At 39.5% G+C, this 27,398-nt stretch overlaps 1 protein-coding gene across 1 annotated transcript; it reads left to right on the forward strand.

Moving 5' to 3' along the window:
• Positions 1-11,315: 11,315 nt before the first annotated feature.
• Positions 11,316-12,251, forward strand: LOC136127654 (olfactory receptor 8B12-like). Its single transcript, XM_065883296.1, is given in 3 exon segments — positions 11,316-11,385; positions 11,388-11,968; positions 11,970-12,251. Coding segments are annotated over 3 exon segments (933 nt in total).
• Positions 12,252-27,398: the final 15,147 nt, after the last annotated feature.

The following is a 27,398-nucleotide window of genomic DNA, read 5'->3' on the forward strand; positions in this document are numbered from 1 at the left end:
CTCTAGGCGCGCGGGCTTCAGTAGTTGTGGCACATGGGCTTAGTTGCTCCGCGGCATGTGGGATCTTCCCGGGCCAGGGATCGAACCCTTGTCCCCTGCATTTGCAGGTGGATTCTTAACCACTGCGCCACCAGGGGAGTCCCAAGAATTATCTTGATAAACAGAAATATTTGCTCTTTCATGTGCTTCTTGGTCACTGCTGTGGACTTGGTGAATCTTCTGTAGGAGAAGGAAGAAAGGGAGAAAAGCCATTTTTCCAAAAATAAACCCAGAATGTACAAATTTGGGACTGAGCTTGATTCTCAGGGTGGGGAGAGGTGATTGGACGCAGTGACCCAGACTCTGTCCTGGAGACTTCCCTGTTCCTTTCCTTGGGTCCCAATTTGATGTCCGCCCACCAGTCTGCAGCCCTCACAAGGCTTCTGCTTCCCCTCAACACTGAACAAATGTCCGTGACTTTGCTGCCCTGTGATGCATCAGGAGACAAGGCCAGAGGGTTCCAGCATGACTGTCCTAAAGGCCAGGGGATGACGAAAGTGAAATAAGCATGGAACACATCTACAGCAAACGTCTTATGAGATATTGTTTAATCATTGTCAGCTTTGGGGGTCCCACAGACGTTTCTGTACCCCAGCTCCTGTGGCACAGGCCTCTCATTATCCTTACCATATTCGGACTTGTCTACTTCTCAAAGTCCAAACTGAGAACACACATCCTTCATCTGCTTGCTTCATTTCTTTCAGGCCAGTCCCAATAATGAAACTTGGTCAGCGTTCGATTCACACTTGGAGCTGCCTTCTTCTAGATCCCACGCAAAGAGAAGGATGACGTGGTGGAGACCTTCTGCTGTACTTTGTAGTGGAAGTAACACGGTGGAGGGGAACCCTGGGCGAGGGGCACGAACGGGGGGGGAACCCACAGCTATGAATGTGACTCTGTGTCAGGCACCAGGGCTTCCAAGAGCATGTGCTCTGCAGCTGTGTGTACAACAAGATACTCCTGAGCACGGGGAGACCCCAGGATAGGCAGGGTGAGGACCCAATCACTTTAGGCAGATGGCTCTGAGCAGTTATCTATACTAGAAGCAGGAGATGCTTCTCTAAATACCTGACCAGGCCCCTGGTAATTAGAGGGAGGCTTGGCCTTGTTGGCTTTGAGCCCGTCTTTGCTGGAGGAGGATCCAGCTTTAGCTGGGACTGGTGCCAGGCTGCCTACACTGAGCCGTCCCTGAGTTGGTGGAGCCCCCTTTCTGTGTGCCAAAGTCTTGCAAATGAGAAGTTTTCAGTATGGTGATGGGGAAAGGGGTCCTATGGGGCTAGGGACCCTAAGTAATTGGTGTGGAAATTGCTTACCTGTATCAGACGGAGGCCCTCATTTCGTGGTTTGGAATGAGAATGGGGCCCCAAGGCTCTCTCTGGGATTGTTACACCTTCATTTATTCTTTTTCCCAATGAAGGGCTGTGGTTCCCATGCCAAAACTGCTCTGCATTTACTGATGCCTAAGCCTATCCTTCCCCACCCACACCCTGGACTTTTTCCAAGTGGTTTAAACTACACTGGATTTCTGAAAAGCTCTGGAATGCAGGGCAGGGAACAGAAGTGGAAAGGGCATGAACCTTCAAAGCTGCAGTCAAAAGACCAGGGATGATAGTACCAGTTTTTCACTGTGTGACTTTTGAGAAACTGAATATACAAACACACGAAGGCTAGACCATATGTAAAAATAGAACTCCTACTCAAAACCCCAGCAGCAACCAACCCAGGAAGCCAAACCACAGTGTCTGCAATAATCAGCCCAGAATGAACATGTCTTGCTCACTGCCTGCCAGCTTCCCTATTTTTTTTTTTTTAACCCCTGCTTCCAACTTGGGGCCAATCAGGAAAAGCCAAATATGCTCCCAAACCAATCACAAAGGATGCCCTGCTTATAGTTAGCTCCCCTCCATCTTCCCCGTGCCGACAACCTCCAATCAGAGCACACGTGAAGCCTTCCCCTTTCTTCACTAGTAAGCTTTCCCACTCCCTTTCTGCTTATGTCTGCCAAAGGCAGTGATGGTGGCTGGATGCCTCGCTAGAGCAAGCTCTGGATAGATAGACTTTGCTTGTTCTCATTTGGTGTTGTTTATCCCACACTTTGGACAAGTGACTTAGCCCCATTTCTTTTATCTGTAAATGGTCTATAGATGATCTCACAAGATTGTGAGCATTGATAGATATTGAGTGTGAAGATGCCTTTAAAAAAAGGCCCCGGTACGCGGGCCTCTCGCTGCTGTGGCCTCTCCCGTTGCGGAGCACAGGCTCCGGACAAGCAGGCTCAGCGGCCATGGTTCATGGGCCCAGCCGCTCCGCGGCATGTGGGATCTTCCCGGACCGCGGCACGAACCCCTGTCCCCTGCATCGGCAGGCGGGCTCTCAACCACTGCGCCACCAGGGAAGCCCGTGAATGCTATTTTTAACTTCTAAATATTTAGAAAGTCTTTCCTCAGGCCACACAATATTACGGGTGGGCTGGCCTGTCCCCCTACCCAGCAGTTCAGTGGGAGCTCTGATCCAGGGCCTCTTGGGAGAGTTGACTGCTACGCAGCTGGGGGTGGACCCAGGAAAAGGAATTTTTATTTCTGTTTTCCTTTTTCCCACTCCCTCTTTCCATGCATCTTATCTCTCTGGGTAACCATTCTAACCTGCTTAATGTGTATTTTATGAATTATGTTTTCTCTCTGTGTTTTTTTTTCTGGTTTGTGTGCATGTAAGTTAAACATACATAAGTAGCATTAAGTTTTATGTCTCATCTTTCTTACTTTGCTCATATAGCACTATAGCTCTAGGCTATATGGCCTATAGTTAATCTTTTGCTTCGAACTGTTGCAAAGTCTCCACTTCAATTTACCTATTCCTTACCCAGTGGTGGATGTCAAGAGACACCTTGTTGTTTTATTTGCACTTCTCTGATTAGTCATTGGGTTGAGCATCTCTTCATCTGCTCAGAGGCACTTCAGGCTTTCTCTCCTGTCAATTGTTCTGTACGCTTCGTCCATTCTTTCTGTTGATGTTGAGGTTTCTAATATATGCTAGTTAGATATCTTCTTCCAATTTGTTATATTGCTATTTACTCTTTCCGTGGAGTCCTCTGCTGAACAAAAATGCTAATTTTTGATAGAATCAAACTCACCAGTTTATTTGGCTTTATAGATTCTCACCTTTGGAAAACAAACATATTTTCCTGCATTTTCTTCTAATTAGAGGGGATCTGTAGTGGTAGAGATCTTATCTCTTGCTGGAAAAAGGTCAGGAAATAATAGGTAGACAGTTGAGAATGGTTCTCTCAATATCTATTCTGGTCAGGTTAAAAAGCTAAAAATTACATATCCCAGTTTCCCTTGTAGCTAGAGCCATGGATGTGAATTAGTTCCCCCTAATTAAATGCTCCTGTGTGAGGTTTGAAGGGTGGGAGAGAGGTGGCTCTCATTCCTTACTGCACATCAGAATCCCCAGGAGGCCAGTTACAACAGACATTGCTGGGCCCACCTAGTAATTCTGCAGGTGTGGAGCAGGAGCCCTAAGTTTGCATCTCTAAGAAGTTTCCAGGTGATGCTCAATCCCAGGGTTCCGTTATTGTTTACCAACTTTGTGAGTATGAGGGGCATTCTTTGTGGTGGCAATGGTCACAGTGGCAACTGGAGCTTCTTGAGCAGTAGGTCATATCTATTGTGAAGTCACTTCAGGGGCATCCTCACACCTTCTCTAGTCATTCAAAAAACTGTAAGCGGGCTTCCCTGCTGGCACAGTGGTTGGGAGTCCGCCTGCCGATACAGGGGACACGGGTTCGTGCCCTGGTCCGGGAAGATCCCACATGCCGCGGAGCGGCTGGGCCCGTGAGCCATGGCCGCTGAGCCTGCGCGTCTGGAGCCTGTGCTCCGCAACGGGAGAGGCCACAACAGTGAGGCCTGCGTACCGCAAAGAAAAAAAAAAATGAGGAATGCTATATTATTTTCCTCTTCTCTAGAAACCTGAAGCTCTAAAAGTTAAATTACCCAAAGTCATAAAACTAGCAAGACACAGAATTGGGTCTAAAACCTAGGACTTCTGACCACCAGTCTGTTTTGTTTTCACAAAACTATGCTGCTCTGCTGTAGGTTATTTTATGTGTAGCACTTTATTATTGTTCAGTAAACTTAATTTATTGAATTTTTGGACATAGAGGATAGATTTTATTGCCAATTTCGGTTGCATGCAAAAAATTTACCAAGGCAGTATAAGCGCACTATAGAAAATCAGAAATACAAATAAGCAAAAATAAAATACCATTTTCTTGCTCCTTGGAGACAGTCGTCATGAGTGTCATTTTAGATTTTTTCAATGCATATAATGTATTTACATGTTTGTGAGCATATATGTATTTTTTAAAAAAACATTTTGTTACCTGCTTTTAATGTAAGTACTTTCAAATACACTGTCTCATTTGATTCCTATAACAGTAATAACAGTAGCTAAATCTGTCACCCTGCTCCTCTACCTGTAGACTGACAGTAAAGAATGGCAAGAGGTTGACGGGCACAAGATGGTAGACTTATGAGAACCCTTCACCCATATATTCTCATTCATAAGGGAAATATGTTTATAAGAATATGTACTTCTCAAGAATGCATCCAGTAATATACCATCTGTGGAAACGTTGCTAATGCAGATTTTAAATTAAACTTTTTCTTTTGAGTTAATTGTAGATTCACATGGAGGTACAAGAAATAATACAGAGAGATCCTGTGTACCCTTTATGCAGTTTCCCCAAAGGTGACATTTTGCAAAATTATAGTACAATCACATGCGGGATATTGCATGTTGCCATAGATAATCCACTGATCTTACTCAGATTTCTCCAGTGTTATTTATACTCATTTGTGTGTGTGTCCATTTACTTCAATATAATTTTATCACATGCATCGATTTGTGTGTCCACCGGCACAGTTCAGATAAAAACACATCACCTTCATTTTCTAATTTTCAAAATAATAATTTGGTTTCTTATTATCCTCCAAAGATGATTAGTTATTTTTCTTTAGTATCTTTATACTCTCACTAACTTAATCATGTTTTATGTTTTCCAGTCCATTGCAATTATTATCCTTTTGTTGCTCAAATTTTTTTACCTTTGGCCTGTGGTATTCTCTTCAGTTTGTCTCTTTAGTCTTTTGGACACAGTGCTATTAGCCTCTAATATTAATTACTATCTGATAGGACAAGATGTTCTAAGCTCCTCTCATACATTTCTCTCTTCAGACCACGAATTAACAATTTCTCCAAGAAACTTGGTTACTTTTAGTGCTGAAATGGCATTTGAAGGCCAAAGATTAGGTGCTATAAGGGTTCATTGCTTCTGGGTTATCGTTTCTAGGTCTTTTGAAAAAGTACTCAAAAATTTGTATTACGTGGTTCTTAATAATTTTACTAGGATATGTTTCCATATTCATTCTTCAACAATTTTCTTAGGTGTGCTGTTCCTTTTCAATATATCAAATATATATATAAATATGTATATTTAACTGGGAAAAATTTCTTGAATTTTATTTTTTCTGTTCCCTTGCTTTGGTTTTCTCCATTGCGGCTCCTAATCACCATAGATAAGATCTTCTTTGCCTTGTGTCTGCATCTGTTACTTCCCATTCATTCTCTTAGTTTATTTTTCTTCTTCTTTTCATCTGTTTTTCTCACCTTCTAATTTCTTGAAGTATTATGTGTTGTGTTTAGTTGCTCTTCTATTATTTCTAATTCAGTCTAATTTCCTAAATCATTTTTTCTTTTATTTCTAGTAATTTCCTGAGTCATTGTGTAATTATTGACTTTTTCTAATTCTGAGTTTTGTTACTCTTTCATACCTTGTATCATTTAAAAATGTGTTTTAGCTCATTTTGATAGGATGTAATAGGATTCATTCATTGTGGGCATGTGCTATGGACTGAATTGTGTTCTTTCCATAAGCCATCCACTGTAAACATTTAAAAACTGGACAAAGTATATAAAATAATTGTTTTTAGACGCTGGACAAGAGGTGATGCTGAATTATGATCTAAGACAGAAGAGGAACATATGAGGTGAGTCCTATATTCACCCTGACTCTTTGTCAGGAGAGACTTTCCATATCATAGCCCAAAGAAGATATATGCCAACAGAGCACAGCATTGTTTTGTGAGTTGAGAAGAAGCAGACTAGAGTTTTGGGAGGCTGAAGTAGGTGGAATGGGTAGTAAAGTATATTGAAGCCACAGAGAAAGAACTCCAGGAATTTGTATATGGGTCCTTGTGTCTTTGTCTAAGCTTTGACAAATGCATAAGCTATGAATTTCTAACATAAAACTCGATGAAGCTGGGCAAAGTCTAAATCTTTGGAAAGTTAAGTTAAATAATTATCAGAGCTTATACAGGACTGTGTGATGTTTTTGTTCCATCCAGCCAGTGAGGAGATCTCCTTGAACACCTGTAGCATTCCCTAGAGAGCCAAGGTTTATGTCTTAACATTAGGGCTAAATTAGTTCTAGAATAAAAGCTATACTTCATATGTACTAACAAAACTTAAATAAACCTCAAAAACACCAAGACAATCTAAGAGTAGTTTAACTGGCTGCAAAAACAAACTTTAAAATATTTTAAAGAAACAAAAAACAATTAAGAGAGCCAACAATGTACAGCATCCTATCAAAATTACTAGACATTCAGATAAGCAGGAAAGTGTGTAAGAAAAGCAGGAGAAAATACATATAAATAGAAATATCACATCTGATGAAATTAAGACAAAAATTTTAAAACAGCTATTATTAAGTTATTCAAGGATTTAAATGAAAATGTGAATATAATGAAAAGAAAAATGGAAGATACAAGAAAGAATGAAATAGTACTTTTAGAGATAAAAAGTATGAAATAGAGATTTATTGAATGAACTTAATAGCAGACTAGACATTGAAGCTAAAAGATCAATGATAGAGAAATAGAAACTATTAAAATAAACCTCACAGAGGAAAATGAACACTCAATAAACTGCAGAATATCCAGTGGTCTAACAATGGTGTAATTAGAGTCCCAGAAGGAAGGGAGGAAACAAAAACATTTGATGATACAATGGCTGAAACATTTTATACTTGATTGCTGGAGATAGAGATGATAAATGAAGTAAGAAATGTTGAGGACTGTTGAGTTGGGTGTTGGGTACATGGGTGTTTAGCAAACTAGTCTCTTTACTTCTTATATGTTTAAAATTTTTTATATTAAAAGTTTTAACTTAAAATAGATAATAGATCTACGAGTAAAAGCAAAGACTTTAAAACTTCTAAAAGAGAGGCTTCCCTGGTGTCGCAGTGGTTGAGAGTCCGCCTGCGGATGCAGGGGACATGGGTTCATGCCCCGGTCCGGGAAGATCCCACATGCCGTGGAGCGGCTGGGCCCGTAAGCCATGGCCGCTGAGCCTGCGTGTCCGGAGCCTGTGCTCCGCAACGGGAGAGGCCACAGCAATGAGAGGCCCGCGTACCGCAAAATCAAAAAACAAAAAAGCCCAACACTTTGAGTTGTGGTTATTTTACTAATTTTAAGATGAAAATCTGGAAACTCATAGAAAGGCTAAACAAATTTCTCAAGATCACATAGCTACTAGGTAGTAGAACCAGGGTTTGTGCTGAGGTCTACCAGATTCCAAAATTCATGCTCTGATTACTTCTCATTCAACTAGGATATATTTCAGAGTGGAAGAAAACTACTAATTTTTCTGGGACAATAAGCACAAATTGGGACTGTCCTAGAAAACTAAGACTTAGAATCTAGCCTTATGAATTCTACTTTCTACTTCCTAACCATTGGTGATACCCAGATAAATAATGGAGCCGTTGAAAAGACAGCTACTTTTGGAGAAAGGAAAATGTGTTCATCCTTGTTCTCAGTGAGTTCAGGGATGACCACAGGATGGCCTCTTGGAAATATCCAGAAAAAGTTTGGATACACAGGAAAGGAACTTAATAGAGAATTGAAAACTAAAGACACAAATTTGAGAGCCATTTACATGGAGGGACTGTTGAAGCCATGAAACAAATGAGCTCACAGAGAATTTAAGAAAACAAGACAGTATGAAAGGTTAAGAACTGAACCCTGGGAAATGTAAAATACCAAGGGACAGACATAGCAAGAAGAGCTTATAAGGGCGATGGCACTATTAGACTGTAAGCTTCTTTCTGGCATGCATCATGTTTTCTTGCATCCTTGAACCTCACATATTACGTTGTCAAATACATTTATTAAAAACAATTTAACATTAACTATTATACAGGCCCATATGACTACTGAAAGATGAATTTAATTCTATCTACTTTCTCAGGAGCTAATGGAGACTATTTCACATGAAGCCCTCTCAGATGCCATCTTTTCTCTCTGGTCAGGTTTGTGCTTCTTATCGAAGCTGGGAATCCTATGATAGGTAGGGATTGGTTTGGGGCCATACTTGTACAACCCCGATGGACTACCAGAAGTCTGACAGCTAATACACATGCATGAGACGTATTCGCAAAGACATTTTATCATATGTAAATCTTCACATGCCCTGTAATGTTTTATGTATAATATATAATTTAAGTTAGAAATAAATAGAAGGAAGTCATTTCTCAGAGATTCAAGTTTTGGAAAGGTGACAGTACTATACAAATAGAAAAACAAAACAGGTTATTTTTTAAATTTTTTTGCTTTTGGTTTTGCTTTTGCTTTCTGCTTGTACTGGAGCAAGGCATCAGGTAACATGGCTTTAGAGAAACCCTGCTTAAGATGCATTTGGAAATGGGGTTGCCCTAGCAACTGTCTCTGAAGTAACAAAATCCCCTAAGAGCTTTCTGAGAACCCCCGAAAGTCTTCTTTGTACTTGGAACTCAAGGAGAGCCTATTTTAATTTCATTTTAATGAATTATCTTTCTTAATTTTTAACTTTTGTGCAGTGGGACTGAGATTCATTAGGGTTACTTTGGGACATGGAAAATTCTAAATGTATATCAAAAAGATGAGGCACCATCACTGTGGAGTCTTATCTGAGGGTAAGTAGGTAATCACTGATATATGTACACAAACTCATAAACATACACAGCCCTGAGTGCAGTGATTTTAGTTAGACTTGCTTGAAGGAGACAGACTTCTGCCTTTATATTTTGATTTCATAACCTTTGTAGGAGGACGTCTGCCATTAACCCAGGACCAAAACCCTCTCTAATCCACCAGCACACCAAACCTCAAATTTCCCCACATCAAAATTTATTTCTTGGCTATGAAATCTGTCGTCCTTAATACATAAAAGCCCCTGGTAAGAGGTGCAGAGTACAAGTTGCCTCTTTAGTCCCTATTTGAATGAAGTTCCTTCCTGAGAACTATTTGAGAATGTGTACAATTTACAGTAGCCAGGACTGATGTCTAGAGAGAAACCGGGTACCATCAGTAACACACATTAAGTATCTTTAAGAAGCCCAGGGCTTCCCCGGTGGCACAATGGTTGAGAGTCCGCCTGCCGATGCAGGGGACACGGGTTCGTGCCCCGGTCTGGGAAGATCCCACATGCCGCGGAGCAGCTGGGCCCGTGAGCCATGGCCGCTGAGCCTGCGCGTCCGGAGCCTGTGCTCCACAACGGGAGAGGCCACAACAGTGAGAGGTCCGTATACCGCAAAAAAAAAAAGAAGCCCAGCAACGTCCCTGGCCCCTATGAAGTTTAGAGTTGGACAGACCAGAGTCTGACTTAAGATTCTGGAACCTACAAGCTGTGTGTGTGCCTCCTTTTAAAGTGAGGATTAATAGGTCTAGCCTATTAATAGGTTGTTGTGAGGAATTAATGAGATGAAATTATTTGTGTATTGCTTTGGATCCTTCATATGAGGGTCCTGGGTCAGATACAGTGTTTGGTACACAGTAAGTGCTCAAAACAAAGTAGCAAGAATTATTTTTCCCACATCGCTTTGCCCTTACATGTGCTTTAAAAATGTAAACTCTGTAAAGGAATAGGCCATTAAAAGCCATGTCAAGCATTATCAAAGATGTAAATAAACATTTCTTCTTCCTTAGGGAAGGTGGTCTCTGAAGCAGTGATCCTGAGGGAGTCTCTTGTAACTAGGTCAACTGAGATCTCTAATCCGGAATAAAACTCTTTATCGTCTCCTGTGCATTAGGAAAGGATGCTGTTTCATCCCTGGAAGCTGGACAGAGGTTTGGGGCAAAGCCACAATCAGAGATCTTGTTCTTCTGTTCAGCAAGAGAATCAAGATAAACTAGAGGTTTTGATCCTTAAAGTACAGAAGCAGAAGCAGAGGACTCTGGGCTCCAAGTTTTCACCTTCTTTTCACCAGGGCATTTGAGTCTCCATGAAGGAGATGGATGAGAGCCAGTAGAGCACAGCACTGTGACTACAAACAGAAGGAGGGTGAGTGCCTGCCTGACCTGGTCTGTGCTGTGGCAGCGTGGTTACAAGCTCAAACTCTGAGCCAGACCACCTGAGTTCACCTTCTGCCGCAACTTAGAAGCACTGGGACTTGTGCAAGTCACTTAAACCCAGTGTCCTCATCTGTCATATGGGGATAATCACAATGACACACAGCATTTAGATCAATGCCTATCCCATAGTTAGTGCTCAGTAAGTGTTCTTTTTCTTTTTCTTAAAGTTAATTAATAACTTTACATTACGACTCCATTATTATTGTCACATAATAATTCCATGGCCATTCCAGCCAAAGACCCTGGGCACACAGCCTCATCTTCTTGCTCTACTGAGTTCTGGCCCCAAGGTGGAAAGTCTAGGCACGGTTGAGTGGCTTCCACGTCTCAAGAGTCACCCTAGAGAAGGGCTTACATACTTGACCAAGGGCTGTAGCATGGAGGAAGTGCCCAGAAGGGACCCTTACTCTGGAGGTAAATTTCACCCACAGGTTACTAGGATGGTTCAAGGTACTTGGGGACCCTGAAAAGAGAGACACAGGTATGATGAAATGCCATCTTCCTGAAGTTCAAAAATCTCTCTGTTCAAATGCCATTCTCAAGAAGGGTTGGGTTTTTTTTTTTTTTTTTTTGCCGTACGCAGGCCTCTTACTGCTGTGGCCTCTCCCGTTGCAGAGCACAGGCTCCGGACGCGCAGGCTCAGCGGCCATGGCACATGGGCCCAGCTGCTCCACGGCATGTGGGATCTTCCCGGACCGGGGCATGAACCCGGGTCCCCTGCATCAGCAGGTGGACTCTCAACCACTACGCCACCAGGAAAGCCCTCAAGAAGGGTTTTTTTCTGAACAACTCTTCGTTTTCCCTCACAGATTCTCCTAGAGGAGAATGGCTGCAGATAACATCTTCTCTGTGACAGAGTTTATCCTCGCAGGCTTAACAAACCAGCCAGGACTCCAGATCCGCTCTTCTTCTTGTTTCTAGGTTTCTACATGGTCACCATAGTGGGGAACCTGGGATTGATAACTTTGATTGGACTGAATTCTCACCTTCATATTCCCATGTATTTTTTCCTCTTCAACTTGTCCTTCACAGATTTTAGTTTCTCTACTGCCATCATCCCCAAAATGCTGACAAGTTTTCTCCCAAACAAGAACATCATTTCCTATGCAGGGTGTATGACTCAGCTCTTTTTCTTTTGTTTTTTTGTCTTTTCTGAACCTTTCATCCTGTCAGCAATGGCATATGACCGCTATGTCGCCATCTGTAAACCACTGGTGTACACGGTTACCATGTCTCCTCAGGTGTGTTTATTCCTTTTGTCGGGGGTCTATGGGATGGGGGTTTTTGGGGCTGTGGCTCATATAGGAAATACGGTATTTCTGACCTTTTGTGCTGGCAACCTTGTCAATCACTATATGTGTGACATTATTCCCTTCCTTGAGCTCTCCTGCAATAGCTCTTACATAAACGTACTAGTTGTCTTTATTGCTGTGACTATTGGCATTGGTGTGCCTTTTGTTGCCATTTTTCTCTCTTATGGTTTTCATTCTTTTCAGCATTTTCCACATTAGCTCCACTGAGGGAAGGTCCAAAGCCTTCAGTACTTGCAGTTTCCACATAATTGCAGTTTCTCTTTTCTTTGGGTCAGGAGCTTTTACGTACCTCAAATCACCTTCTATTTCACCTCTTCACCAGGGGAAAGTGTCCTCCCTATTCTATACCATTGTTGTGCCCATGTTCAACCCATTAATCTATAGACTGAGGAATAAGGATGTCAAATTTGCCCTGAAGAAAACCTTGGGCAGAATAACCTTCTCTTGAAGAAATATTAGAAATTGAGAAATAGGATCCAAGAATTTTTTACTGGAGTGTTTATTATTATTATTACTATTACTATTGTTGTTGTTATTATTTGGTGTGGACTCCAAGCTCCAGTGCTTCCTTTCTATGCTATATGTAGAGGAGATTTTAACTCTTTCCCAAGTGATTTATCCTCCTTCACCCTCATTTCCCAACTCTTTCTTCTTTATTTTACAAAAATAGTTGGTACTATTGAATGGGACTTAGGAATCATTTAATCCAGTGCCTTTATATAATACATCACACTTTGGAGACTGAGAAATGTTTGTATGTTGCCCAAGAACGTAAGACTACCTGGTGCCAAAGCTGGGACTGAAATCCCAGCTTGAACCCCAATCCAGTTTGTTTTCCCTTATGCCATGTTTTCTTGCCTCATGTCTTTCTTGGAAGATTCTATTTCACATGTTTGTTGACCTAGCACATTGAATTTATGAATATACTCATAGTAATTTCATGCTACTTTTTACAGGATAATTTTGATATATCACATTTTTTAAGAGAGTAGGTGAAAATTTTTGTTGAGCTGGTCTTGGCAAAATGACGAGATCAGTTCTGATGGATTGTGTAGTGTGTAAGTGGGAAGTATGTTAGGTTTCAGACAGATGCAAGTATGGTGACCTTTGGCTTGGTGGATGGAGCCCTAGGGACATAGTTTAGTGAATTAGAACTTCCAGGTGAGAGAAATACAATTTTATGGGCTACAAAGATATGGGGTGGAGGTATATATTATTTCAAGACTAATGAGCCAGAATTTGGAGTTTCATTTCAAGGGTTACCTTGGCTGTGGCCCAGGTAATTGGGAGCTGAACTATCCAATAGTCACTAGCCATACATGGTATCAAGCACTTGAAATGTGATCATCCGAATTGAGACATAGTGTAAGTGTAAAATACACACTGGATCTTTGAAGAATTAAGATGAAAACTAATGTAAATAAGCTCCTTGGTAACTTTTTATAATGATTACATACTGAAATCACACTTTCGATCTATTATGTTAAATAAAATACATCATTAAAATGAATTTATCTGTTTAGTTTTTTAACTAAATTTATAATGATTACATACTGAAATCACACTTTCGATCTATTATGTTAAATAAAATACATCATTAAAATGAATTTATCTGTTTAGTTTTTTAACGTATCTACCGGAAAGTTTCCAATCATATAGGTGGCTTGCATTCTATTTCTATTGGATGACGCTGGTCTGGAGGATGTAACAGGGCAAATAGATGGTTGTGGGTTCACATTTAGTTATCAGGGCAGCACCAAGCTACTGCTTATTAGGAGAGGAAATTGCTATTGAATTTCCAGGCGCTGCCCATTTCCAGGACTTTCTAATAATGAGGCATATGGGAAAGGGATGTTGAACTCAGGATAAGTTTATAAATACACAGTATTATGTAATGGAAAATATAGCTTTATATCAAAAATCAAAAGAGAAAATCTTTGGTCTAAACTCACCATTAGTAGTAAAATTTCTTTGAGAACAATGACAAGTGAGGTGCTAGGGAAATATCTTTACTTATCAATTTTTCCTTAGGAAAGTTCTTCTATTAGGAAATAAGGGAAGTTTGGATAAATGTTTAGTTTTGCCCTTTGATTCTGTTCAATGTTGCTTCAATGAAAAGAATAAGCATACAGAGAAGGACTGTACTTTAGATGAGACTGAATAGATCCTTGAATTCAGGGGACCTAGAATTTAGGAGTGGTTTGGTATATTGGGTAGGCAGTACAACGTAGGTAATGAAAGAAAACAGAAACCTTTAAAAAAATTTGTAGTCTAACTTTCACGTAGTAAAATGCACAAATCTTAGTGTATAGATTATTGAACTTTTGCATATCTATATATAACCACAACCTAGATAAAGATGTAAAACATTTCCATCCACATTAGAAGGTGTCCTCTTTCTCTTTTCCAGTAAAAATGACCTGCCCTCAACAACTTCCCCCCACCCCAAGAGCTATCCACTATTCCTTTATTATAATAGATTAATATTTGAACTTCATCTAAACATGTGCTCTATTGTTTCTGGCTTCTTTTCCTCAGTATGAAGTCTGTGATATTCATCTATACTGTTGCATTGGATAGATCATTATTTTTTAAGGCTGTGTAGTATTCCATTATATGAATACACAATTATTTAGTCTGTTAATGAACAGATAGTCTCAAGTTTTTCCCTATTATTAATAACATTTCTATAAACATTTTTGAACATGTATCTTGATTAAAGTAGGTAAATATTTCTTTTGGATGTGTACTCAGATGTGGATTTTCTGGATAATAGAGTAGGCATATATTTAGATTTTGTAAATACTCTCAAACTGTTTTCAAAAAAATTTAGGTCAGTTTACACTGCTATCAACAATGTCCAAGAGTTTCAGTTTCTCTGCATCCTCATTAACACTTAATATTTTTATTTTATCCATTCTGGTGTTGTAGCAGAATGCCTTTTTGTTTTAATTTTCATTTTCCTGATGGGTAATGATGTTGAGCACCTTTTAATATGTTTATTGCCTATTTCGATATCTTCTTTTGTAATTATTCAAGTATTTTTCCCATTTGAAAAACAGGATTGTTAGTTGTTTTCTGATTCCTTTGGAGGAACTTAAAAAATTCTACACATAAGTCCATATACATGCATGTGTGTATGTATATGTACATGTATGTATAACATATATGTATATACAGGTAATATATACATGTATACACACATATCTTTTTCTCTACCTCTACCTCTATCTCCATCTCTCTTTATTTTCTTCCAGACCATGTCTCACTTATTCTTAATGGTATCTTTTGACAGCAGATATTCCTATCTTTCATTAAGTTTGATTTATCAACTTTGCCTTTTATGGTTAGTGCTGCATTCTAAGAGATCTTTTACTATTCTTCCTGAAGCTAGAGGAAGAGGAATGTGAAGGGGTATGAGTGAGAAAGAAGACATAGCAAACCCATGGTGACTTTGGCTCTGTCAAAATTTTGGTCCCCTTATTCTGGCTTCACCCTACGCTTATATTATCTCTACCTCTATTTGGTTGATGCTTTGCAGGGGCAGAACACTTGAGGCATGAAGGTGCCAGGATTGCAAGTATCTAGTAGTTTTCTGGTGGCATCTTTAGGATTCTCTAGGTATAGTATCATGTCATCTGCAAACAGTGACGCTTTTACTTCTGTTTTTCCTATTTGTATTCCTTTTATCTCTTTTTCTTCTCTGATTGCCATGGCTAGGACTTCCAAAGCTATGTTGAATAATAGTGGCAAGAGTGGACATCCTTGTCTTATTCCTGATCTTAGAGGTTCACCATTGAAAATGATGTTTGCTGTGGGTTTCTCGTATATGGCCTTTATTATGTTGAGGTAGGTTCCCTCTATGCCCACTTTCTGGAGAGTTTTTATCATAAATGGGTGTTGAATTTTGTCAAGAGCTTTTTCTGCATCTATTGAGATGATCATATGGTTTTTATTCTTCAATTTGTTAATATGGTGAATCACATTGGTTGACTTGCATATATTGAAGAATCCTTGCATCCCTGGGATAAATCCCACTTGATCATGGTGTATGACCCTTTTAATGTGTTGGATTCTGTTTGCTAGTATATTGTTGAGGATTTTTGCGTCTATATTCATCCGTGATACTGGTCTGTAATTTTCTTTTTTTTTGTAGTATCTTTGTCTGGTTTTGGTATCTGGGTGATGGTGGCCTCATAGAATGAGTTTGGGAGTGTTTCTTCCTCCAAAATTTTTTGGGAGAGTTTGAGAAGGATGGCTGTTAGCTCTTCTCTAAATGTTTGACAGAATTCATCTGTGAAGCCATCTAGTCCTGGACTTTTGTTTGCTGGAAGATTTTTAATCACAGTTTCAATTTCATTACTTGTGATATTCTGTTCACATTTTCTATTTCTTCCTGGTTCAGTCTTGGAAGGTTATACCTTTCTGAGAATTTGTCCATTTCTTCCAGGTTGTCCATTTTATTGGCATACAGTTGCTTGTAGTAGTCTCTTAGGATGCTTTGTATTTCTGCGGTGTCTGTTGTAACCTGTCCTTTTTGATTTCTAATTTTATTGATTTGAGTCCTCTCCCTCTTTTTCTTGATGAGTCTGGCTAATGGCTTATCAATTTTGTTTACCTTCTCAAAGAACCACCTTTTAGTTTTATTGATCTTTGCCATTGTTTTCTTTGTTTCTATTTCATTTATTTCTGCTCTGATCTTTATGATTTCTTTCCTTCTACTAACTTTGGGTTTTTCTTGTTCTTCTTTCTCTAGTTCCTTTAGGTGTAAGGTTAGATTGTTTATTGGAGATTTTTCTTGTTTCTTGAGGTAGGCTTGTACAGCTATAAACTTCCCTCTTAGAACTGCTTTTGCTGCATCCCATAGGTTTTGGATCATCGTGTTTTCATTGTCATCTGTCTCTAGGTATTTTTTGATTTCCTCTTTGATTTCTTCAGTGATCTCTTGGTTATTTAGTAATGTATTGTTTAGCCTCCATGTGTTTGTGTTTTTTATGTTTTTTTCCCTGTACTTCATTTCTAATCTCATGGCGTTGTGGTCAGAAAAGAGGCTTGATATGATTTCATTTTTCTTAAATTTACTGAGGCTTGATTTGTGACCCAAGATGTGATCTATCCTGGAGAATGTTCCCTGTGCACTTGAGAAGAAAGTGTAATCTGCTGTTTTTGGATGGAATGTCCTATAAATATCAATTAAATCTATCTGGTCTATTGTGTCATTTAAAGCTTCTGTTTCCTTATTATTTTCATTTTGGATGATCTGTCCATTGGTGTAAGTGAGGTGTTAAAGTCCCCCACTATTATTGTGTTACTGTTGATTTCTTCTTTTAGAGCTGTTAGCAGTTGCCTTATATACTGAGGTGCTCCTATGTTGGGAGCATATATATTTATAATTGTTATATCTTCTTCTTGGATTGATCCCTTGATCATTATGTAGTGTCCTTCCTTGTCTCTTGTAACATTCTTTAAAGTCTATTTTATCTGATATGAGTATTACTACTCCAGCTTTCTTTTTTTTTTTTTATTTTGGCGGTACGCGTGCCTCTCACTGCTGTGGCCTCTCCCGTTGCGGAGCACAGGCTCTGGACGTGCAGGCCCAGTGGCCATGGCTCATGGGCCCAGCCGCTCTGCAGCATGTGGGATCCTCCCGGACCAGGGCACAAACCTGTATCCCCCGCATCGGCAGGCGGACTCCCAACCACTGCGTCACCAGGGAAGCCCTTCAGCTTTCTTTTGATTTCCATTTGCATGGAATATCTTTTTCCATCCCCTCACTTCCAGTCTGAATGTGTCCCTAGGTCTGAAGTGGGTCTCTTGTAGACAGCATATATATGGGTTTTGTTTTTGTATCCATTCACCAAGCCTGTGTGTTTTGGTTGGAGCATTTAATCCATTTACGTTTAAGGTAATTATCGATATGTATGTTCCTATGACCATTTTCTTAATTGTTTTGGGTTTGTTTTTGTAGGTCCTTTCCTTCACTTGTGTTTCCTACTTAGAGAAGTTCCTTTAGCATTTGTTGTAGAGCTGGTTTGGTGGTGCTGAATTCTCTTAGCTTTTGCTTGTCTATAAAGCTTTTGATTTCTCCATCGAATCTGAATTAGATCCTTGCCAGGTAGAGGAATCTTGGTTGTAGGTTCTTCCCTTTCATGACTTTAAGTATATCATGCCACTCCCTTCTGGCTTGTAGAGTTTCTGCTGAGAAATCAGCTGTTAAACTTTATGGGAGTTCCCTTGTATGTTGTCATTTTTCCCTTGCTTTCAATAATTTTTAATTTTTGCCAATTTGATTACTATGTGTCTCAGCGTGTTTCTCTTGGGCTTATCCTGTATGGGACTCTCTGCACTTCCTGGACTTGGGTGGCTATTTCCTTTCCCATGTTAGGGAAGTTTTCGACTATAATCTCTTCAAATATTTTCCCTGGTCCTTTCTCTCTCTCTCTTCTCCTCTGGGACCCCTATAGTGTGAATGTTGTTGTGTTTAATGTTGTCCCAGAGGTCTCTTAGGCTGTCTTCATTTCTTTTCATTCTTTTTTCTTTATTCTGTTCCACAGCAGTGAATTCCCCACTCTGTCTTCCAGGTCACTTATCCATTCTTCTGCCTCAGTTATTCTGCTATTGATTCCTTCTAGTGTAGTTTTCATTTCAGTTATTGTATTGTTCACTTCTGTTTGTTTGTTCTTTAATTCTTCTAAATCTTTGTTAAACATTTCTTGCATCTTCTCGATCTTTGCCTCCATCCTTTTTCCAAGGTCCTGGATCATCTTCACTATCATTATTTTGAATTCTTTTTCTGGAAGGTCGCCTACCTCCGTTTCATTTAGTTGTTTTTCTGGGGTTTTATCTTGTTCCTTCATCTGGTACATAGCCCTCTGCCTTTTCATCTTGTCTCTCTTTCTGTGAATGTGGTTTTTGTTCCACAGGCTGCAGGATTGTAGTTTTTGCTTCTGCTGTCTGCCCTCTGGTGGATGAGGCTATGTGTTTTGGCTATTTTAGGTTCTTTTAGTTTCTATATGAATTTCAGAATTGGCTTGTAAATTCCTACAAAAGAATCTGCTGAGATTTTGACTGGGATTGCATGAAATCTGCGGATTCCGGGGGGAGGACTGACAATTACTTTCCCCTAAAATATATGGGAGGTCCTACTTTCCTACACTCCCTCCAACATAGTATATGCTCAAATTTTTTCAATTTTTCCAAACTGATAAGTGAGAAATAATTTTTAAGTATTGTTATAATTTGCATTTCTCTAATAATTAGAAACATTAGAGATGTTTTCAGGTATTTAATGGCTGTTGGTATTAGTTCTTATATGGACTATCTTTTCACAACTTTCCCCCACTTTTCTATTGCATTATTATCTTCCCAATTTTTAGGAGGACTGTATATTAACTATATTAGCTTTTTGTCTGAGGTATAAGTTGCATATATTTTTCCTTCCTATTTGTGACGTGTCTTTTGACTTTCCTTATGATACTAAAATTTTAAATTAAAGATTTTAATCTGTTATTGCTTCTGGTATTTTTATCATAGTTAGAAATATTTTCTCTCCTCTTAGGTTATAAAGAAATTCACTAATTTTTTCATAATGTTTGCATGATTTTATTTTTTTACATTTGAATGTCTGATCTTTTTAGAAACTGTACCAGTGTATGGTGTGAGGAATGGATCCAACTTTATCTTTTTCCATATGGCTATCCAGTTGTTCTATCACCATTTATAAAAAAAGTCCTTCTTTTCCTTGATGACTTGAGCTGTTGCCTTCATTACATACAAAGTTTCATAGGCACTTGAGTTATTTCTGTGTTTTCCATTCTGTTCTATTGGTCTGTAAGTCTATTCATAAGCCAATACCACACTGCTTTAATTATAGAAGCTACATAATGTTTTCATATCTTGAAGGTAGCTTCCCACATATTGTTCTTATTTTTTTAGGGTTTTCCTGGCTATTCATTTTAAACCATAACCTTTATAATTAATCTTTCTAGTTCCAGAAAAAACCTGATGGCATATTTATTTATTGCATCTTAAATTTATAAGTAAACTTAGGGAGAATTGACATTTTTGGATCTTCAGACTTCTCATCATGAAGTGTGGTATGTCTTTCCATTTTCTGCAGGTCTACTTCAGTAACTTTTAGGAGTATTTTGTAATTTTCCTCATTTCTGTTTTGCACATTTCTTATTAGATTTATCCTTGGGAATTTTATTTTATTTTGTTACTGTAAAAAGTGTTCTAGCTTTCATTTTATATTCTGATTAGTATTTGTATATATGAATTCTATTGAATTACATGTTAATTTTATACTTTGTAATACAATTGTTATTTTTTTGTAGAAGTTTTTCCATGGATTTGCTCAGGTTTTCCAATTATGTTAATAAAATATTCTATAAATAGAGATAATTTTGCCTCATTTTCCTTCTGATTCTTAGCCTCTCTTCCTTTCCTATTTATAATTGCATTTCTAATACTTTTAATACAATGTTAAGTAACAGTGGAGACTGTAGGCATCTTGGTTTTACTCCTAGTTCTAATTAGAAATGTCTCTAGGGTTTTCAAATTAAGTTGCTGACTTTTGATCTGAGTTTTGTATATTTTATCATCTTAAAGAAGTATCTACCATTGTCTAATTAAAAATATTTTTAAAACATGAGTGAATGTTGAATTTTGTCAACTGCTTTTCATCTTCTTTGGGGTTTTAGTCTCTCAGAATTTCCTCATCTTTCTTAGATCTTTAAGATCTCCATCTCTACAGATTCTTCTACTGCTAAACATATGCAAGCCTGCTTTACCTTTAAAAATTCCCTTTGATACTCCTTCTCCCTTCTGCCTTTTCTGTCCACATTCACAGTTTCAATGATATTTTTTAAAATGTTATATAGTCTTTCTCATGTCTCCCTCTGTACCCCAGTGTCAGAATGTAACACTCCTGTTCAGATGCAAGTGTATTTTAAAATCTGATTTTTCCATGCCAGTGAGGACTTCATGTCTGATTTTCAGGGCATTCTTAAACCCTAGGTTCAGCGCCTGCTCATGTGCCTTGACTATAGTCCTGAAATTTAGGCATGAGGCCACCAGGTGGAAGGAATCGCCCTGTCTGACTTGAATTTGCAGGTGTTATGCCTACTCCAATTTTTCAATAGGTATGAAGTTTCAGTTATACAAGATGAATAAATTCCAGAGATCTGCTGTACAACATTGTACCTACAGTTAACAATGCTGTATCGTACACTTAAAAATTTAAGAGGGTAGATGTCATGTTAAGTGCTCTTACCACAATAAAAACAACTATGACACAGAAACAAGAAACATAACATAAAAAACCCCCCACTACATTCCATGTCATTCTTATGAGAACATACATAGCATTATTTAAGAAAGTAAATTCTAGAAAAAAAATGCACCATCATTCCGTTAACACCATGTTTTAGAGGAAACTTTTTACAGCAACTGGGTATAATTTTTCAGTTCTTTTTCAAATGTAGAAATGATGGGATTATGGAATAATTGTTGAATAAAAGTATGAATCATTCATATATTGAACTTCTACCTTAGCCAAAATAATAGAGAATATGTACTCGGATTCTTGGCCTCCAAAAGTGAGGTATCTTTAGAAAAATGTCACCATGGCTATGTGTGATTCTTCCCTGCTGTCTCTACATGGCACATTACTGCTTCCATGGAGTCAATGGTAATAAAGCATTTACTTCTCTCACAGATTTTAAGCCACTTTAAGGCAGCTTTCATTGTCATTTGATAATGTGAAGTCTTTAGTAGCTTTGAAGTTTTTATATAATTTTACTGAAAAAGGTAATCTGATGAGGGGCTTTGCCATGTTGAGTGTGTTAGGACCCTAACCAACTGCCAGGTCCACAGATTGTGTTTCTGAAATTTGTCATCGTTCCCGAGAGCCAGCATAGGGATTTCCACCTAGAGTCAACCCTGCACCCTATCTATGGCTCTGGAAGAGGGGGTCCTGCTTCTACTCCTTGGATAAGCAGTCCTTGGGGGATTGAAATTCTGTGCAGAAGTCAAAATGAGCTCTATTTGTGAAAACTACATTTTCTTGTTTCTTTTACAGATGGTCGTCCTAGGAGAACACCTGAGGGAAGCTTCTTTGGGTTCCAGCCAGATCTTGATATATATACATGTAAAAGAAACCCCCTTTTAAATATGTTATGGCCTCAATGACATGGACAGATGTTGTGTCCTTTCTTCAATTGGACGGCAGTATCTGGGCATGGCCTTCATTTGAGATCACGGTCTTTGGCTCAGAATTGATTCCAGGATAATGCAGCATTAATTTTGCCATCACAGGAAAAAGAAGTATACATGCTTAGGGTACCTCTCTTCCTACGCCATCCAAGCCTTTTTCCTTTTAGGGAGAGCAGAGACTGTAAGACTCTGTACTGCTGACCCTAAGCTGAACAAGGGCGAGTGGCTGCATGGTGGCATCCCATGTCTCTTTTTGTCTTTCTTCCTCATATGAAGGCCTGAAAACCGAGTGTTTTGGAACCACCTCTTTCCCTAATTTTGTTCTGGGGTGGGGAGTGACTGAAGTAATGGAGGCAGAGATCATGATGTCTCTAGGTCTCTTCCCAGTTCTCATTCCTTATTCAAGATGTGGTTCCTAAGCAACCTGGGAAATTACCGAACCTGTCTGAGATGTTGCATCTATGCCTTTGCTGTTTCCTGTGATGGCAGACTGGGCTTCCAGTGTACACTCTAGTTTAGCTCACCCTGAATCACTGGCCTCCCTGAGCTTCTCACTGTGTTGGGACATTTCTCAAACAGGGGGGCATATTCATAAGTGTAGAAAGAGACAGGAAGGCCTTCTCCTGTGTTAAGACTAGTCATTCTCCTGTTACAGCAATCGAAGTTCTCATTTCTGAGTCATGGAATTTTGGCCCATAAAGAGGTTCCTTTCTCCTACCTGATGAGATGACTTCCCTGAAGACAGTGGCTGTGGGAAATGTCTCAACAGTGACTACTTTATTTTTATTTGTTTCACGGATGGACAAGAACTCCATCCCACAATCTTCTCCTTATTCCTAGAGCTTCGTCATTTTTACTGGGCTGAATTCTCTCCTCAACATTCTCATAGCTGGTCTTCTTAGATCTCTCCTATTCCCTTGTCATTTCACTTAAAATGACAACAAACTCTGTATCAGAGAGGCACATCATCACCAATTTGAAGTGTAAGATTCTGCTCTTATGTTTCTTTGTCATTAGTGATCGCTGTCTTATTCCTTGTGTCCTGGGGTCACCATGGGATCTATGTCCTTCAGGAATGTTCTCTGCTGATGCCTGGCTTGTTTTGGGATAGATACTGGTGGTGTCACACCCCACCCAGTGGCAACGGTCAGACTCTCTTTCTGGGACAACACCATCATCCACTGCATGTGCTGTAAACAGCTTCTCATCGATGTCTCTTTTATCAGCACTTGTTTCACAAGCTGGTGGGTTTTGTAGTCATGCGCCTTAGGCTGATCGTCTTCTTCTCTTCCATACTCATGCTTTCCACCAGCCTCCATTTCCTCACTCCTGAGGCAGAGTCAAAAGCTGTTTCTTTTTCTTTGGATCAAGGAAATGCCTGTACCTCAGTTTACCTCCTGGGGCTGGGAGCTATAATGGTGGTTCTCAAATTAAGCAAGAATCTGAATCACTTGGAGTGTTGCTAAAACATAGATTCCAGGCCCCATTCATAGGGTTTCTGGTTCAGTAGGCCTGATATAGACTTAAGAGTTTTCATTCCTAGGAAGTTCCCAGGTGATGCTGCTGCTGCTGCCACTCAGTGTGACCCAACCACTGAGAACCACTGGGCAATACCATCATCTTCGACAGCAAAGTAGCAGCCACGCTGAACTATCCACTCAACAGCTAGTTTCCTGAGATGAAAACTCTCTGAGAAAGAAAACGCTTCCTTTGAGGCAGAGAAATACTGGTATATCAAGTATGTTTTATTTTTGAATTTTTTCATGATACATTCTGAATTCTAAATGTTTTCCTTCTAAAAATTGATGGTCCTAATTTGTCCTCACATGGTTTTTTCTCACCTTTCCTTTGTGTACAATCTTCTCCTGCACTCTTCATTTGGTTTCCTTCCCCTCGTTCTTGGATTGGTTTCCCCTGAGATATTCATGTGATAGTGATTTGTTAGGAAGTATTCCCAGTACAGAATGAAGAAGTGAGATTGAGGGAGACTGAGAAATTGTGTAATATCAAGCAAACTCTGATGATGGGCAACTTTGGCTCAAAGCCTGCATGAAGTCTTTGAAGACGTTGTGTGACATGCCTCAGGACTGTCGTGAGCAGGGCCAGGGATCTGGAGTATTTATACCCTGGCACATGTCAATCACAGGTTCAGGGGCACTCCAGGGATGTAACCCACCTGGCACTCTGGGCCCTCCTGTGTGGGGAAAGTAGCTCTGGCATCCTGGTGAAGCTCTTTGGCAAATAAAATAGGTGCTAGCTGTTGGGAGTTTGTGAAAGCGTGATTGAAGATGGTGTGCATCAAAATGAGAGAAGGATCTGAGGGGACGCAGGTGGAATACTAACAAGTATTTGGTGCACTTCCCAACTGTCAGAGGTGTTTCTATGTTACTGATGTGACATTAAGGAGAGAAAAGTTGCATCTGAATTGATCATTTGTCATTTGCCTCCTTCTGGACATATTTGCTCTTCTTCATACGTGATCATGAACAAAATCCATAACACAGTGCATCTATTTTTATCTTATGTTGGTTTTGCTCACTGTAAATACATGATTCCCTCTTATAATGGAAAAGAAGAGGTCTGTTTTGCTGTTAATGGTATCCTGGCTTCTGCCTGTTTTCTTCCCAGATATTTAGAGCTGATTCCTTCCCACTTAATCTGGTATTATTCCAATTCTGACAAAAACGAGTGGTTCTTCAATAGCCCTCAAACTACTGGAGGATATTGGCAACTTCTTGCTCCTCCTAACTCTCCTGTCAGGTGTCCCCAAGATGCTCTGGAAGTAGACGATCCAACATTCTATTTTTCCTGACCATCTAGGCTTTGTTCATAGGGCTGCATTTCTGCCTATGCTGGATATTTTCATTTGTCCCTGCAAGTCCATTATCTATGCTTATCCATCCTGCTCTCTCCCCAGGAATCTGACTGATAAGAACTGTATTAGCAGACTCTCTTGCCCTCTCTCATTAGCAAGCAATGTGTGAAAAGAAGAGAGTAAGGGCAAGGTATTTATTCCCCTGGCCTCCTCTCTGTGGGAGTGCTAGGGCTTGCATCCATCCACCAAGAGTCACACTCAGGTCAAGTGACCCTCCCCACACTGTTCGCTCTTCTTGCCATTAATCAGACCTAGAAGTGGTAATGGTTCTCCTTTCACTAGTCCTGGGATATTGCAGTCTCCTCTGAGTTTCCAATATCCTACCCATACTTTAGAAATAGTTCCTATTCTCTCTGCCTAACCAAATGTGTTTGTTCTTCTCCGGACATCTTGTGCACCCAGAGAGCCTAGCTGGTGGGCTATAGGATCAGTTTTTTAAAACCTCATCCAGACATCTCTGGTGTTCTTGCCTACTCCACCAACCCACAGGAAAGAGTGACAGATGTAGGCCAAAGATTATGATAGATAATTGCACATCTCTCTGCCCCTCTCTCCTCACACAAATAATGACAGAGTTGAGTGCCCTGTCCCTTCTCTGAATTCAGGAACGTTATTGCAAGAGGAAGTTCTGGTGAATTGTTCCAGAGCAGGGTCCACCTTTTCTCTTCTTAAAGTGACATATGGTTTGGGAAAGCAGACTCCTCAAATAGCTCTGATTTTGCACAGAATGACCTGGGTTCCCAGAAGCAGGGCTGATAACTGACCAATACAGGGAAAGGGAAGGGAAACAGTCTCTGAGAAATTGTAGTCTTCACATTTCTAGTTACTTTTTCGAGATGATTTGAAAAATAAGTGTTTCAACAGTGAAGCATTTCTGAGCTATATCTATAGAATGTTGGAAGCAAGAATTTAACATACACCTATGCACATATGTGAACTATGTACTTATATGTTTACCCACAAAAGGCAACTGGTTTGAGCAATTATTCCTCTTCTCTGTAAATGGGCCAATTCTCTCTGGCCAAAAGCAAATGATTCCTCTAAAATGGGTACCTGTCCTTCCATGCCCTAGGAGGGTAAAGAATGGGAAGAAACTTTTCTCCTAATCCATATCCTTGTTCTCCTCTTCCTTAAGGAAGAGGAGTGACATTACTGCTGAAGCTGGGAAACTGAACTGGGAATGAATGGCCCAGTCCCCTTTGGGCTCTCTTTTTAGGACTAGCCTGTCCTCTGGACCAGTATTTGTCTCCTCCTTCATGTGTCTCATCCCCCTTGGTAGGGAAGGTCTGATGTTGTCCATTTTTCCTCTGCCTGGGTTCATCAGACTTATCTGGGGAAGGCAATGAGGGAATTAGAGAAACCCACTGTGGCTGCAGAGCTAAGTTATATCCTCCAGTTAATTCTATTAGTATTGAAGCTCACCTTTTGATCTCCCTTTTATGAGGCTCCTGTGTCTCATTTCTCAGTTAGTTCTCTACTGAAAGTGCAGAGAGTAGGATGAGCGATTATCATCCTTAACAACTCCAACAATTTCCTTTCTGCCCTTTCATACACTCAGTGATTCAGCCCATGCTATCACTTGCCTTTGCCCAAATATGAAAGGATTTACTGGGCTTCCAGTTTTTGGGTTTTTTTGAGTTGGTCTGCCTGTGATGCTCTCCTCCACCCTCTGCTGTGAACCCACTTATTATTCAAGACTCATAGCAATATATTTCTAGTATGTCATAAACCTGGTAACACATTTTCTTAGCAACAATATAATAGTAACGTATCATGAGACATGGTTTCAGAGTGACGATTTAAAGTATAATAAGTTAAAGATATGGCCGTTAACTTGTTATAAAGGCAAAAATACACCATACACTAAAACATATAATTATTTTACGTCAAAAACCAATTCTTTAATTTTATGCAATGGATCGATTACCTAAGGAAACTCAATAGGCAACCAAGTGCAATTAGATGGCCCATGAGAAATAGACCTCTATGACTAGATAGTAATGGCATTCATAGACTTCTGGTTGCCAAGGGTGGGGTGGGGCGGGGCGGGGAGGGAAGGATTGGGAGTTTGGGGTTGGAAGAGGCAAACTATTATGTATAGGATGGATAAAGAACAAGGTCCTACTGTATAGCACAGGGAACTATATTCAATATCTTGTGATAAACCATAATGGTAAAGAATATGAAAAAGAATATATATATATATGTATGTGTGTGTATGTATAACTGAGTCACTTTGCTGTACAGCAGAAATTAAACATAACACTGTAAGTCAACTATACTTCAATAAAATTTTTAAAAAAGATTAATGGATAATAAAGTAGAAAAATCTTTCTCATGAAAAAAAATAAAATGGAGTTCAAAACATTGACCACTTAAAACATAAGTACTATCTATGTATGCTATATGTTAAATAAAGATTTAACTAACAGTAACGTCATCAGCTTTTTTTTTTTTTTAACTTTATTTATTTATTTATTTTTGGCTGCATTGGGTCTTCGTTGC

The sequence above is a fragment of the Phocoena phocoena genome, chromosome 8 (assembly GCF_963924675.1).
Source record: "Phocoena phocoena chromosome 8, mPhoPho1.1, whole genome shotgun sequence".
Taxonomy (NCBI): domain Eukaryota; kingdom Metazoa; phylum Chordata; class Mammalia; order Artiodactyla; family Phocoenidae; genus Phocoena; species Phocoena phocoena.